Source organism: Dermacentor andersoni, chromosome 6 (assembly GCF_023375885.2).
Source record: "Dermacentor andersoni chromosome 6, qqDerAnde1_hic_scaffold, whole genome shotgun sequence".
Lineage (NCBI taxonomy): Eukaryota > Metazoa > Arthropoda > Arachnida > Ixodida > Ixodidae > Dermacentor > Dermacentor andersoni.
This window is the reverse complement of record NC_092819.1, coordinates 105,045,731-105,062,893: the sequence shown is the minus strand read 5'-3', so window position 1 is coordinate 105,062,893 and position 17,163 is coordinate 105,045,731. Positions and strand designations below refer to the sequence as shown.

At 45.8% G+C, this 17,163-nt stretch overlaps 1 protein-coding gene across 1 annotated transcript in view; it reads left to right on the top strand.

Moving 5' to 3' along the window:
• The window catches only part of LOC126522245 (membrane metallo-endopeptidase-like 1), an 89,193-nt gene that overhangs the window by 56,304 nt on the left and 15,726 nt on the right, over nt 1–17,163 (top strand). The window contains exon 4 of the mRNA XM_055066355.2: nt 13,001–13,435. Within this exon, the coding sequence (XP_054922330.1) occupies nt 13,001–13,435 (435 nt within the window). The remainder of the gene's footprint in view (nt 1–13,000; nt 13,436–17,163) is intronic.

Sequence of the window (17,163 nt, the reverse complement as noted above, 5' to 3'; positions counted from 1 at the left end):
CTTAAACCACCTTGATCGTCGCAGTAAGGTAGGAATTTATTCATGTTACACGAAGTATTTCTTTCAATGTTTCATCCTCCGTACATCTCAGGAATGGAACCACCTTCCCTCAAGTATGGTAGCCATCAACAGCAAATATTGTTGCAATACATTAGCTAACATTGTATACTCAGGAGAAGCATTACGCTACGAGAACTCACTGCACTTGTATGGGTCTTTGCTTTGCTTTACTATTTTGCAACCCCTCCTTGTTCTAATGCCATATGGCCCTGAGGGTACTTTCAATAAAACATAGAATAATAAACTGACGAGTGACTGCCATAGTTTCAATCAACATGAAGTATTATATCTTTAAAATTGCATTGAGCGTTCTTGAAGGTAACAAAATTTTTTGCAATTTCTTGTAACAAATTAACGTTTTCAGGGAACATGTGATACTTGGTGGCAATGTCCATTAAGCTGATTTGCAAAGAGCGGGTGACATAGTTTGTGAATTAGCAAGTAGGAGCTTGGTACATTGTTTCTCTTCTAGTCATCATGGCTATAACGACTTGAAAAGAAACAAGTTGGCACTCATCATGTTACTTTTGCGGTTGTTGTAAAGCCCCTAAAAGGGAAGCATGAAGTGGAAGCACAAAACTGTAGACTGCTGCTTTCCTCATGCTCACACCTCTTTGATTTGTAAACTTGCCAACATTTCATGGTGAGGCCCATAGTTCAAGAGGACCTGTTTTCATTATGTTGCCTGTTGAGCTTCTTATGGCTTGACATTGGAAGCTTGCAGACAAATAATTTTTGTCCGTCTTTCTGATAAGAGAATTGATGAAACCATGACAAACATGCAAGCAAAAAGTGGTGAAACCAAAGTTACTCAAATTAATGTACAAATCACAGTTTTAGGCGTAGTGTTCAGGTGAAATATACCTTGTGAAGATTCTGCGTACACACACACACACACACACACACACACACACACACACACACGCACACGCACACGCACACGCACGCACACACGCACACACGCACACACGCACACACACACACACACACACACTGGAAATGGTGTACAGCGCTGTTCTTAGTGTGCATTTCTTTCAATGGTGTCCTTGTGTGGGCTGTGTTTAGTCAAGCTTCAATTAGAGGAAAATTTTTGCAAGATACTAGGTAATAAACCCAGTAATTTCGTTATGTGCCAAATGCAATTACTCCAACTATCACCAAAAGTACATTTGCACTAAATTGCGGGGCATTTATCGGAGCGTATTATTTATGTAGAAACAGCCAGAACTATTTAATATTTATGCTGTACTCGGTGTTAGAAATCTTAGCAACATGTCGAAATAACAAGAGCCTTAACTGTTTAATTCCCTTTGAAGAGCACTAACCTTACAATTATTATTTTGCACTTTTAAGAAGCGACTACCGGAATCTGGTTTATTCGCCTCGCACATAAAGAAATAAAAGTTGAGAATACTAAGCAGTGCTTTTTTTACTCACCGGTGCACACACCCAGAGGCTGCAAGGTTAATCCGTTAGTATGGGTAGTTTCCACACGGAGTGTGCTTGGTTCCAGCGGCGAAATTTCACGCTAGCTAACACCGTTTTTAAAAGCAGCACGACACTACGGCCCCAGACGCAGCAAATCACTAACAACGGAAGCCGTGCATGCAGCCGGTGTGCCAGTAAAATGCCGCAGCTGATCAAATTCACCGTCTCTAAACACGTTCGCTTGGTGGCGGCTGTGGAATGTTAGATACTGTTGTGATTAAAACGAACCTGCGTGATGCTGCTTTAAGAAAACGACCACCGCGTTCACAAACATTACCGTCGTGCAATTCGAATCGATAAGCGGCACCTATTGTAATCGATACCAGTGGGGTGCTCCATATCAGATGTCAGTGAGGTCTCGATACCTTTAGTGAAGTAATAAAACAAAGACTTTAATAACAGAAGCCCACTAAAAACAGCTGTCTACTTATTTTGTAACAAAAAGACATGTTAACAGGTCTTGGTGAATATATGTACATTTATTGACAAAATGTTTAGCCGCGTTGAGCTCCCCTAGCAGAAACAATACAAATTAAAGTGTGCCCCCAAATTACAGTAGCTCCACTTGCGCGCTTCATGCTGGAACGCGCCGCCGTTGATTTCTCGCCCTCTGTGCGAATGCTGGAACTGGAGACTGTGCGGGGCCTGGTAGCACCCTCACAACTAAAAATTTACTTGGTCATTCGTTTCGTACTATAATGTTATATAATATTCTATAATAATATACTTATTCATGAATTAAACACTTACGAGTTAAATGTAAGCCAATGCAGAAGTCTTGAATTTAAAGTCATTTGCTGATAATACAACTTTTTCTTACGTATCGCAATCTGAAATATGAACTTCCAAGAAAAATGTCGAGTGGTGCCCGTGTTCATTTGTAAAAAAATTATAAACATGTTATCGCCCTATACAGAGAGCAGATCATTAGGACATCATAAATATGCAAAAATTTTGAGCAGGCAAATACAGTGAAGACTTTTTTAATTGCATAAGGTGAGTGAAGCACTGAATACATAAATGGAAACGTTACGTACATTAGTATGCGAAATATTGCCAATAAAACACATTGTGATGCAGGGGAACGCTGTAAGGTGTGTAAGAGAGCAGGGCATTTATTTTTTAAACTTGAACTTTGTGAACAATGCAGTTAGTCAATATAGCTTGTGCACAAGCACGCTTCTTAGGGAACTTGGCTAACATTGTGTGCGGGGTTTCTTGCGCGATATTTCTTGTCAATGAACTAGCTATACCTAAGGGGTTTTGGGGAAAATTGCCATGGCTGGTGTATACCGTATTTACTCGATTCTAAGCACCCCTTTTTTCATGATCGCGATGCCCAAAGTGAAGGGGGGTGCTTAGATTCGACAAATCCAGAATGACCCCCCTCCCTCTTTCGCTGCGACATCACGACGAGACGAGTGCGAGAAATAACATTTTATTTCGCAAACATCCTAAAGAAAAATCGGTGCAGACAGTGAACCCACCGCTTGTGTCGGATGCTCAGTCACCATCACTGCCACTCACGAGTCCGGCAGTCTCTGCAGTCCGGCTGTGCGGCAAGATCGCGCCGCGGACACCGTTCCACCTCTGGACTCCGACGGCTCCGGCTCGATGACAGAGCGAGCAAGCGCGTTCGGCGGTCTTGGCTATGCGCTCTTCCTAACAAATAGGGGAGTGCTTAGATTCGCATGCAAACTTTTTTTCCCAATTCACTCGCAAAAACTAGAGGGGGGTGCTTAGAATCGCGAAAATACGGCATATATATATATATATATATATGAGCAGTATTGAAGCCAAGGGACCCCTTTTTTACGAGTCCAATAGGTAGCCAACGATCACGCAAAGGACGACATCGGGGAAATTACTAGTAGTTCTTAATTCACTTAAAGAAAATGATCAATAAGAGGAAATGAAAATGGGAGAAAAATGGCGAAAAGGGGGATACGTATCGACGTCTCCGTAGAACGCATGCGATGCTCTTACCAATTGATCGTCTAATTGTATTTATATTTGTACATAAGAGCGCAAAAGTATGTATATATATATATATATATATATATATATATATATATATATATACTTACCAAACCTCACCAGAGACAAAGCTGATGACAGTACAGAAGGCGACGACGACGCTAGCTTTTGTCGCGCGGGCTGTCTTCTGCCTGGTATGCCTTCTATGCCGATGAAAGGGCTGTCAATACTGTGTAAATACGTTTCAAATCTCTCGTCTACCCGTAGCATGTTGGTGGAAGTTTGTGGCACTCCCAGACGCACGATGGGGTGACGCAGTGGGCGCTCTTTGTCTGCATCGAGAATGCCAGCTCAAGGCGACAACGCTTCCAGCATGTCGTATACTGCGCCTACCGTCATCGTCGCTCAATCGCGCGACCTTGGCACCGTTTCCGGAACCGATGACACTTACACTGAAAACTGGCTACTATATGAAGGGGTGAGCCACCCAGAGAGCCACCTACCTTCCGTGTGGCTTCGTCGGAGGATCCAGACACCTGGCTCGAGACTTTCCAAAGAGGCTCGGTTTTCAACAACTGGACCTCTGAGCACAAGCTGCGCCACGTGAACTTCTCGCTGGAAGGAGCCGTGATGACGTGGTTCGAGAACCGGGTGTCGATCCTTACAACGTGGGAGATGTTCCGGACTAACTTCCTGCGGTCCTTCACGAGCATCGTCCGGAAAAAAAGGGCTAAGTTTGAGCGCAGCAACCAAACGAGAGCCTTGCCATCTTTACAGATGAGCCGCCTTTTCCGCCAAGCCGACCCAAAAATGTCAGAGGGAAAGAAAGTCCGCCTACCCATGCGTGGTGTGAAGGGGGAACTTTTCGCCGGAGTGGTTCGAAGCCCACCGAAGACCGGCGACCAGTTTCTTCGCGAGGCCACCCACACCGAGAAGACACTGGAAATGCGGAACCGGCAATTCAACTGCCGCAACAAACTACGCCGGAGTTCAGTCACTGACCACCGACGATCTGCGTTAATTTATCAGAGCGGTCGTGCGGAAGGAGCAACAGAAACTGTTGTCTTCATCACAGCCCCAAGTGGCTTCAATTGCCTACGTTGTGCGTGAGGAGCTCCAACAACTTGGAGTAGCCCCTAAATCGCCGCTGCCTCAGCCGCAAGCGATGACGTACGCCACTGTAGCCCGCCTTCACGCTGCCCCTCCAGGTCCACGCTAGGGTCCTGTAACGCCACAATTCCACCGTCCACCGCCGCTTCAGGCAGCACGCCCGCCCGTTGACCAGCGCAGCCAACCGAGGAAGACGGGCATTTGGCGCGCCCCCGAACACCATCCGCTTTGCTATCACTGCGGAGAAGCCGGGCACATCTACCGCCGATGCCCTTACCGCGAGATGGGACTGCGAGGGTTCGCCATCAATGCACCGCGCTCACAGCAAGGTGAACGCGCACGTGACATCGCCGAATATCTCGCTGGAACACAGTGGAGCCCTCGACGACCGTCCCTTTCACTGCCACCATGCAACTATCTGTCGCCGCAGTGCCGTCCATACAAAGGCCCAGCCCGGGGCCGGTCCATCAGCCCATACCAGCAAAACTAAAAGCAGTAACCGATGGAGGTGCAGTTGCTGTTCGTCGAACTGATGAAGATCATCCGCCGCCGACGAACACGCCGAAAAGACTTTTTCGGCGACATATAAACGAGACGACGCCATCCCGGCGAAGCCTGAAAGTCAAGAATACGCCAACGAAAGACGACCCGAAGAAGCTACGTTGCAGCTTCAGTTCAACACGACGTTGCCGTGACCCGACGCCGAGACCTAACTTCAACGCAAGACAAAGAACCACCGATCATGACGTGCTTCTCGACGGCCATGCAGTCACCGCCTTTGTGGACACAGGAGCCGACTACTCCATCATGAGTGGACCCATCACCGCCCAGTTGAAGAAGGTTCAGACTGCATGGGGAGGCCCTCAAATACGGACCATTGGAGGACACCTAATAACGCTGACTGGAATGTGCACTGCAAGAATTGCCGTTCATGACACGACTTACCCTGCCACCTTCGTTATCCTTCAACAGTGCTCACGAGACGTAATTCTCTGAATGGTCTTTCTGAGCCAACACGGCGTGATCATCGGCCTGAAGTCGAAGTCGATAACGCTATCCGAAGACCAAGCGATACCGACAGAGAGCTTTCGTAGTCGCCATGCCCAGAGTGTGATCGAAAATCAAGGCAGCATCCCGTTCCGGTCCAGCATTGTCAATTCCGTCGACGTAGAAGGTGTCATCGAGGGTGACGAAAGTCTGCTGCTCGACAGTGAAATGTATGTCGCAAGAGGGATTGCTCGACTGCACAGAGGAAAAGCGAAAGTTTCGGTAACAAACTTCAGGCAGGAGCTCAAGCACATCGACAAGGGCACGACGATCGCATATATCGAGGAAATTATGGAAACAGCAATGCGTTTGTCCTTTCAGATTCTGCCACATCTACCGCGATAACCGTAGTTCCCGTACCACCTTCGACATAAATCCAAGTCTCCCCGTAATTAAGCAGCAACAACTCAGAAGTCTGCTTCGACGATACAAATACTGCTTTTCGATCTAATCGAGGATTCGACAAACACCAGTCGCATAGCATCGCATAATCACTGAAGAGTGCGCTCGACCACTTCGCCAGAGCTCTTACCGAGGTTCGACGCGAGAACGTGAAGCTATATAAGACAACAAGTCAACGAAATGCTGCGCGACATCGTCCAGCCATCGAAAAGCCAGTGGGTATTTTCTGTTGTCATGGTGAAAAAAAAGGACGGAAGCGCACGTTTCTGCGTCGATTATCGTCGACTGCACAAGATCAATAAGAAGGACCTATACCCCTCCCACGGATAGAGGACGCATTACATCGGCTCTTCAACGCTAAATACTTCTAGACGATGGATCTCAAGTCTGGCTACTAGCGAATATGAGTCGACGAGAGAGATCGCGAAAAGACCGCCTTCATCATGTCAGACGGCTTCTACGAGTTCAAGATCATGCCATTCGGACTGTGCTCGGCGCCTGCAACGTTCCAGCGCGTATGGACACGGTGTTAACAGGATTGAAGTGGCAGACCTGTCTTGTTTGCTTCGATGACGTCGTCGTCGTCGCCGGAAATATCGACGATCACCTAAGGCGGCATGTGACTGGGCTAGAGGCAATCAAGTCATCAGGGCTCCCTTGAAAGCCGTAAAAAAACGCTGCTTCGCTTACGATGAGCTTCTGTTCCTAGGCCACGTCATCAGCAAATCTGGAGTCCGCCCCGATCCATATAAGACAGCAGCCATCGCAATGTTCCAGCAGCCCTTCGACAAGAAGGCAACTCGTAGATTCCTTGGCATGTGTTGTTACTGCAGCCGCTTTCTCACGGACTTTTCACGCATTGCTGTGCCACTGACCCCTCTAACCAAGTCTGATGTCGAGCTCAAGTGGGAAACGCCACAAGCCGACGCGTTTGAAGAACTCAAAAGACGCATGCAGTCACCACCGGTACTTGCGCACTTCGACGAGGACGCCGATACCGTAATCCACATTGACGCCAGTAGCCTAGGCCTCGGTGCCGCCCTAGTCAAGAGGAAAGACGCAGTTGAATTAGTGATAGCTTAATCTAGCCGGTCGCTGCAAAAGCAGAAGGCAGTTATTCTACGGCCAAAAAGGAATGCCTCGCCATTTTTTGAGTTACTGCAAAATTTCGCCCTTACCTATATAGCAGGCCATTCAACGTCGTGAGCGACCATCACGCATTGTGTTGGCTAGGAAATTTAAATGATTCTTAAGGACGGCTGGCGCGGTGGAGCCTCAGACTACGAGAATACGACATCACTGTAACCTACAAGTCCGGATGAAAACACTGATGCCGATTGCCTATCACGCGCCCCCTTGACCGATCGCCGCAACATTGCGAGGGTGACGACGCCTTCTTTGGTATAGTAAGCCTGGAAGACTTCGCTGAACAGCAACGAGCAGGCCTGGAGCTAAAAAGCCTCGTCGAGTATTTGGTGGGGCTCACCGGCGTTGTCCCTAGGGCATTTAAGCGAGTATTCTCTTGGTTCTAACTTCAAAACAATATACTTTCAAAGATGAACTTCTCACCAGGCCGCGCCAACTACCTTCTTGTTGTTCCGTCAGCGCTGCTTCCAGAAGTACTGCGCGCCCTACATGACGATCCGACAGCTGGGCACCTCGGATCCTCCCGGAAGATATCGAGGATACGCGAAAAGTATTACTGGCCGCGCCTGACTACCGACGTCACCCATTTCGTCATGCCCATGCCGAGACTGTCAGCGACGTAAAACGCCGCCGAAAAGGCCAGCGGGATTGCTACAGCCGATGCAGCCTTCTTCCCGACCATTTCAGCAGATCGGGATGGACGTGTTGTCGACATCCGGAAATAAGTAGTTCGTCGTGGCGATCGACTATCTCACCCACTTCCCTGAAACGAAAGCTCGGCGGAAAGGTAGAGCTTTCATCGTCGGGAACATCCTGCTGGGACATGGCGCCGCAGAAGCCCTCATCACCGACAGAGGAACGGTCTCTACAGTGGAGCTCACACACGCCATTCTAATATACAGCCAGACAAGCCACGGGAGGACAATTGCATTCCACCCGCAGATGAATGGTCTTACGGAGCGCCGGAATAAGACCCTCGCCAATATGCTAGCAATGTACGTCGACATCGAGCACAAGACCTGGGATGTCATCCTGCCGTACGTAACCTTCACTTAGAACACGGCGGTACAAGAAAGAACCCAGATCACGCTAATTAAGCTGGTTTACGGCAGGAACCCGACGACGAATCTCGACGCCATGCTGCCGCACGTCACCGACGAAGAGAATCTTGACGTCGCCACCTATCTCCAGCGCGACGAAGAATCCCAACAGCTCGACCATCTGCGGATCAAGAACCAGCAGAGGACCGACGGCCGGCACTACAACCTTCGATGACGCTACGTCGAGTACCAGCCCGGCGATTGCGTTTGGGTTTGGAGCCCAATTCGCCGACGAGTACTTAACGAGAAGCTCTTACGCCGCTATTTGGGACCCTACAAGATCATCTGACGCATTGGCGCACTCGACAATGTGGTCGTACCAGACGGCATTTCGCTATCACAGCGGCGCTGCTCACGACCTGAAATATTTCACGTTGTGCGACTCAAGCCGTTCTACCTGCGCTAATGAACTTTGGGACTTTGCGTACCTGACATTGGGAACTTTTCTTTTAGACTTTGTTTCTTTTCGTTGTTTTGTTACTTTTTGAAAAATAAGTGTCCCTTTGTGTTTCGCTCTCTCATGTTTGTAGCATCGGGAGGATGCTTTCTAAGAGGGGATATTGACACGTGTACTTGTTTATCTCCATCGGGTGACCACGTTTCACCAGCCTAACAAATGTTACCGCACAACGCAGGACGCGCCTGCATCTATCGGAAGTTTCTGGAGTGTTATTAATGGTTCCATCCGCAGTCTGTCGCCGAACCTTGTGTAATCTGGGGCCCTCTAACGTAAAAATACTCCAATATATTTTTATTCCAACCTCCTGACTTCAAATTCGCGTAACCGCCGACGCAAGCATCTGGCGGTGACCCGCAGGGCTTTATGAACAGACCAATCAAACGCTCTCCTCATTTATAAGAAGTCACTTTTGCTTGCTTTAAAAACGAATAACATTGCCTACGCTGAGCGGCTTGTCTTATCTAATTGCCTGACAGGAGGCGAGGAGCACGCTCGAGTGGAGCAGGATGCGATGGAGCCGAGCTAGTGCACTGAAAATCTGACCGCATGAAGAGGGTGGTGCCGGCGTCTGCGATTGATCCACTTTCCCTTACATGGCTTGACGTGGCTGGCCGAAAATCGTGGCGGCATGCAACGGAAGGTTAGGAATGTCGCTTAAACGGATCCTCAGCAGAGAAGAGTTGGCAGAGCGAGGTCATAAACATGCCGAAAGTGCTCGATAACGTTACACGGCCACGCAAAAAGTTTTATTGTACGCAAATACACCCATGCTCTCCGGCAGGTGCGAGTTGCCAGTGCCCAAGCGATCGGTGGCAGCCATCTTTTATTCCTTTTGGAACCGGGAAGGATGCGGCTAATCAGAAAAAAAATCCTGTTTCGTTCGGGCATAATAATGCATCTTTATAGCGTACACGTCACTTTGACGCGTTGAGATTTCGTGGTTTTGTGACATCGCGTGACAGGCAGGTGAAGTGGGTGTAGCCCGAAAACTTTTGACCAGTAGCCGAGAGCTCATGTCGAAAAGGCGTCGAATCAGAAATCACAATTTTTCTTTTGTTCGGTCCAGTCATGCATAACCAGTGTGTACGCATCATATCAGACGGGGAGCTATCACCGTTTTCGCGACGCCGCTTCACAGACAGGCGAAGAGGGGTTGGTTCAAAAAAGTCTTTGACCAATAGCGGAAGGCTGATTGCAGAATTGGGATAGAAAAGCTTGGCATAGTTTTACGTGATAGCGCCCCATATCTGCATACGTAAGGGTGGATTCTTGGGTACATTAGGGTTCGGTATTAGGGCCAATTTTGTTCCTCCTAAATATCAATGACCTTGTACGAGATATTTCAGTTCATATTAAACTCTTCGCCTATGATTGTGTTCTGTGCTCCGAAATTAATACCAAATCGGATCAATTATTGCTTAACAGCGTACTTGAGAAGGTTGCTTCTTCATGTAGTGAATGGCAGTTTGTGATCCATGTTGAAAAACCGGTTTTCATGACAATAACACATAAAAAGAAACCTTTACCCTTTCATTATAGTACTAATAACACTTTCCTCTCTGAAGTTAGTAACTGAATATATTTAGGGCAGTGGATTTCGAACCATCTCAATTGTAATACTCATACTAATTATGTCACTGCAAATGTGATCCCTTAACTCTTCTTTCTCAGGCGAGCAGTTAAGCTTTCCTCCCCTTCTGTTTGCTTCTTGGCTTACAAATCCATTGTGCTGCCCATATTAGATTACGCTGCAGTGATATGGTGCCCGTTTCTAATGACTAACATCGCCAAACAAGAACAGGTACAGAGAAGAGCCATGCGTTTTATTTATAACAGATTTACGAAAGGTCAGTAACAGAGCTTTTAAAAAGGGCTGATCTTTCTACTATGGCAAAATGAAATCGGTGTTCGCGATCGATATTCATATATCAACTAGTAAAGTGCCACTACAAGATTGACATAACGGTGCTCATATCCTTCTCGGCCGGATACGGTACGGCAAAGACACAATTTCACTATAAGGGCTTTTCCTCACGTAGCAACTGTTTCTCATTCTTCCCGCGCAGAATAGTGGACTGGAAACAGGTAAAAAATTACGTCGTCACTGCGCCAACATTAAATTCTTTCTTATCATGTTTACAGTGACACTATTTGTGTCATGTTTCCAATGACAGTATTTTAGTTGTTTGGTGTAACCTCGTGTGTGCGCAACCTGTATGCTTTGTATTTATTTATGTAATAGTTTTTTTAGTATCATTAATCTGTGCATTCTTCTGTACGAACCGTTGTACTAATTAGGTTTGTACCACCCTGCTAATATCAGCACATGGTGATTGCCTTATTTATAAAATAAATGAAATAGAATAAATTAGACTAATCATCTCATTAGGCAGGATGCAAAAAAGATAATCTGAGTACATTCAAGCGACGACAAGCAACATTACCTTGGTTCTGTCCAGCTACGTGCCATTTGCATATCTTTAATATTTCGCTCAAATTACGTGGGACACCATGCATATGCCATTTTGTGATTTCTTTTCAAAATTCCCTAGAACATTGCATAAAGGGATCACTCGATTGTGTCCATATGATTTAAAAGGGTCTGAATTTGAGCTTTATTACGAGGAAACAGCACGAAAGGATTAGACAAGTGTGCGTATACATTTGTGCTCGTAAAAGTAAACCCTATTGTTGGTTATCATTACCTGTCCTGTCGGCCTTCCTTGTCATGGTTTTCTTCTTCTTTTGCGGTATTTCTCGGTAATGAATTTGATGCAGGTAGAGCTCGATTTTGCAGACCCAAGAGGTCATCTAATTTACATTGTGTCTCTGTTAACCATACTAAGAGGCAGGTAGTAATGTGGCATTCAAGAAAAGTAAAATATGCAAATTTATATACGCTTATGTATTGAAAAGGCAGCATTGTTCGTGGCACACTCATACACTTAATTGGAATCTCAAGAACACTAGGATGTAGAAATTAATACGGAGCGCCTGCTGGGGTGTGCAAAGTATTTCTGGTGTCTTTTTGAAAGATTAAGAGACATAACTTGATTTTTGGGTGGAATTTGTAATCAACGCTGTGCATCCTGGACTTTGAACCGCCAGAAAATGGCGTGATGATCGCGCTGAGCATGGCGGAGCAAGCTTGGTCTAAAAACTTTGGTAGTTTTTGTCAAATGGACAAATATGCCAGTGTACAGCTGTTGTCAATAAAGATAGCAGGACTGCTAAGTAGTAAATGCGGTATGATACAGCCTTCTCGAAGCAGCGAGCTTACTTGGTGTACGCATGGCGAGACAATTTCTCTAGTTTTCAAGTATGTGATGATATCGAAGGCTGCTAGCTCATCTTTTCCTAAATGCAGACACGGAACGTAAATTGAACAATTTATGCTTTGACAGTGCTATAGAGGCATACAGAGGAAGCAGATGCGAAAAGGACTACTCGTAACACCAATGTAAGGCGTGGGATGCTGCAAGAATAAAAAGAAGTTGTGTTGATTGAAATATTCAGTGCTTCCGCACTTTAAAGAACACTCTAATGCCAGGGAGTAAACTAGACCCCACGAGTGGAAGACGTGTCATGGCACAACCAGTAAAAACAGCAATATAGCAGGATGTGCAGTGTAGAAAATAGACATGCATTCATATTAACGAACACCACAGAAGTGCGCTCTCAGAGTACACCATATTCCCATGCACCATATCATAAGAAATCTTGAAATGATGAAGAGATTGCGCATATGCAAGTGCAAAATTAGCGCCACTGTATGTGACTCCCAATAGGTCCAGGCGGCGCGCATCAATACCATACCGATCACTCTGCCACCCCAATATTTTTGGTAACCCATGCCTCGCCCAGACGCATGCGTCATGCTTGCCGTTGCACGTAAACTCGACATTCTCACAAACTATAGTACACTGACAGAAATACAGTGGTATGAAATCAAGGTGTATCTAAAGCTCCACTTAAGATTACGAGGAAGTGGAGGTGGTAAGGTCTGGTAGCGGGTGGAGGACACAACGGGTAACAGTTTCAATTAACATAATTACTGTAATAAACGGCAAACAGCGAGCCGACATAATTGACGCTGTTGATGGGCGTTGTGATAACGAACAAGAAAATGCTGAGTGTTGATGTGTGCTGTGTAAACGGGGTGGTTGTTTGAAAAAGAAACAGAAATAGTGGGAATAATATTCCGCCGCAGGTCACCTTCAACAAGACATCCGCTATGGTGTGGCTCGACGAACAGACGAAGCACGTCGCCACGCAGAAGCTGCTTAGAGTCCGCACTGCTTTGTGGCCACCAGCGGAATTCCTCACCGACAACGTCCTAGAGGACATTTACGGCAAATTCCCCGAGAACAACGACACCACTTTCGCGAATTTGTGGATAGCCACCAGGCGGAATGAACGCAATCTCTCGGGCACCCCGGTGGGAGTCCTTGCACATAGCCTAATTGAGAGCACGGCACTGCCCTACGCTCAATACGAGCACCTGCTGAATGAAGTGAGGCTCGCTGTGGGAGCCCTTGCTCCTCCGCTGTACTATCGGGATGGCACCAAGGCCATGCTGTATGGAGGCCTGGGGTTCTTCTACGCGAAGAGCCTCATCAGCACGTTCGACAGCGCGGGCACAAAAGTGAGTAGGAACACGCCTTTGAACCTGACTCGTTAGGCATCGGTTGAACGCAGGTGTGCCGGAGCATGCTTCCGTGGTTTTGCTGTATTTTCGAGATAAAATTTAGGGGTATGCAGATCAATGGACACAGATAGATGAAAATGTCGTTTTTTTATTTGTGCGGCACTTCTTTGAGGCTGTTTAGTTATGAAGCGCTTATCCTTGCAACACCAGGAATTGTGGTAGTGCTATTTCGAAGCAGATGCCCATAAACCACAGCGGTAAAAGCTGCAGTAAAAGAAGACATGATGGGAGAACGACCTCTAGTTGACGGAGAGCAGACAGAGAACCAACATGGAGCCTGACATGGAGCCCGAGATTTAACCCGACATGGAACACGACATGGGACCCAGCAGTGCATCTGGGTTTGCGAAAATGATAAAACAGCTTTTTTTTACCAGAAAAATACTGCAAAAAGAGCCCTCGAAGGCCAACGGCAGGGGAGCCGAGACAATCTGCCACGCGGCAGCTCACAAATCTAGCTCATTTATCAATGTATATAACACTGTAAGTCGGCGCCTCTTTTGTCTGCAAACTTCTTGGAAAAGCAGGGAACTGTGTTGATATTCAAATATACGATATTTTGCTGACACGAAACATAACCGTACAATAGAAATTCCGAATTATTTTTTTCCATTACTTTTATTATCTGGAGTATACGAGGTCTGTCCGGAAAGCAACTGGACCAGCATCACTGACAAGCTGTTCTGCGACATGAGAAAATATATAGCATCCCGGTTAAAATAACCCTCGTCAAGCTTAACACACTTTTTTTCATACTTTCCTGCCCCGCTTATAAGCACTTCTCGAGAGATTCTTCTGTGGTGTCACGCAGCTCCGTCGTTACGGATGTTCTTGATGGCCTTGAGGCTATAAAAGCGGGCCCCGTTGATAGCTCTGTTCAACTTGGAGAATAAAAAAGAATGAGGCTAATTTGGAGATTGCTCTTAAACGAAGATGTTCGGGAAGGAACTGGCGGATGCTGAGGGCATTGTTAATGGGTGTATAATCCTGGTGTAGCGGCCACGGTGTTGCCGGCCACAACTCTCTTCTATACTCGCAGAATGTTCTAAGAAACACCGCAGGATGTCCCTGGTGTCTTTTGTGACGGATTATCTGTGAAATAGCTGTGAACGTATCTACTAGCTAGCTAAACTAGCTGTGAATGTATCTGTCACACTTAAAAAAGTTCTAAGCGTGATTTCACTTTTGTCTTCGAACGTGTTGCCTTCCTTTTTCTTGTCAACGACGAAGACATTACTGACAGTTCTGGCGCTCGGATTTGTGGCCGCACTAAAGATTCACGACCCAAGTGCTGACTCTAGGAAACAAGTTTGACGTCCGGCAACGTCCTGGCACAGCTGCATGCGGAGCTACTGAACGGAATTCGTCAACCATGGCGCAATGTTTGTGGAAACTTTTCGCATGCCCAAATTGTTAGTAGTAATTGCATGTCCAACTGGCTGACGATAATTCGACCGGTTAACCCGCGATATGCGCAGAATACATGCATCTTTCTTTCCATGTTAGGATCAGTAGAGCTTGCTGAAGGCCTGCTTCTCCTACGGTCATCTTATACATCTTGGTGCCCTTGTTTGAACATCTTGCACTATTTGAACACAAGTGCTCCTGACATGCTACTACCTCGATACACTTGCCTAAACAATGATGGGAATTTGACGAAGTTTTCCTTAAGCGGAACAAAGATTTGTGGGTATTCGTTTATGTGCGTGCTTGTGTTGTTCCTCAGTTCTCACAGCTCAAGGACGTGCAAAGACAAAAGCACAAACAAAAATATTTCTGAACGTTTTTTGTTTCATAAAGCTGAAATACAGTTCTGTATTACCAGGACATCATATTATATCACGAAATAGGCTTATCCTTGTTTTGACAATAGCATTCATAGCAGAGACTGCCCATTTACGTTTCATACTGTCCTCCTGCGCATTATCTGAGAGGTTAACTGGAAAACTTATATATGTAAGTTTAAAGGCGATAAAGAAATTTGAACTGCTTAAGACTTCCTAAAAGGGAGCATCGCTCTAATGAAATTTCACGTGCACAACCTTTTGGGAAACTTTGAAGTACGCAGGCGTTATTTTCAATCTACACTAAACATCAGACGGAAATTCTATTGCACATGCGAAAAGAAAAGCACAACTTCTTTTTCATAACGAATGCGGTCGGAACTTATGCGTTCCTTTTTTTCGGTGTATCTGTATTGAGAACTAAATACGAAACATCACATCCTGGAAATGAGGGCAGTTTAACAAGGCAGAATAGTCTACATGGAAGCATAAGAAGAGTTCTAGGCTGTAATCAAAACCAAAAGCCTTTCATTTTTCCTTAAATCCGCTGACGGTAAGTTGCAGAAGATCGCTCCTTCGTTTCGCAGGAGAGGTCACACCAGTGGATGCGGTAACACGAGCTGTGCGGTGTCTTTGCAATTAGTCGCAGAGTTTTTTTTTTCCTGTCTAAACATGTCTTCGTTTTGTTTCGCAAACAAATTATGGTTTAGTACCTGGTTCTCGGAGGCGGTAGTGTTGCGCTAAACGCTGTGTAATTTTTTTCGACGTGCTTTCTTTGACCAGTGGTAGTTCAGTGGCTGTGGAGTAGCGCTGCGGAGAGCGCGAAGTCTGTATCCCAGCATTCCGTTGGGGCGGAATGCAAACACGCTCGTTTACCGTGCTTTGGGGGCACGTCAATAGAGAAAGGAACCCAAGGTGAACAAATTCATGAAAAATCTTTCTACTACGGCGTGCTTTACACCACACTCTGCAGTTTCACAACAAACTCCATAATTCATTTTTTTTTTCGATAATACATAGATGCTCGAAATACTTCGAATGGCTTTCTTCCTCTTTGCACTTATATGTGAGCGCACTTTAATGAAATTCGCCGATACCTCAGTAAAAGTTTCTGATATGACTGAACTAGTTCGTGCTGTTGTATTTGTATTCGATTCAATAATTTCGTATTCGAAGTTGTGGAATAAAATTTTTCTTCGAAAATATGAAGGATAACTACACTTATCGCAGTAGCGAGGGCGGGAGAATGGCACAAGTAAGCGCTCTTCCCAATTATTCTGCTGCAGAAAAGCGTGGTTGTTAAGAGGCACAAGTTAGTTAGTGAAGGCACGTGGCAGGTAGCCTCTGCTAAATTGTCAGTAATTGAATGAGAGTGGTTCGCATGTGAAAACTTCGTTTACGAGTTTGTTTATATTTACTTGTTGGCTAGTCTCATCGTCTTTGCATCCTAATAAAACGCTGTGCGTTGCTGAAGTGTCACACTTCTCTGGTTCAACAAGCACGACGCTATGCGTGTATTTGCTAACGCGCTCTTGCAATGTTTCATTACAGTAATGCGATGGTGCACGACCGAGCTGAAAGCAGTTGTTTGTCTGTTACGGACTCCTCATTTGTCCTGTCGTGTAGTTGCCAATGGTATTACATGCTTACACCATCTAATAATAATAATAATAATAATAATAATAATAATAATAATGCAGCTGAGCCTGCAATTATTTTAGCAAACGAATTATACGTATACTTCATATGTCTTGTTGCTTTGCAAATATCCGAATATTCGATGGCGGTTTTTTCCTGAAAACCTTCTATTTAATTTTAATGAACGCTTCCAAAGGTGCTGGCTAAAGGTTGCTGTCTGCTGCAAGCATAGCCCTAATGTTT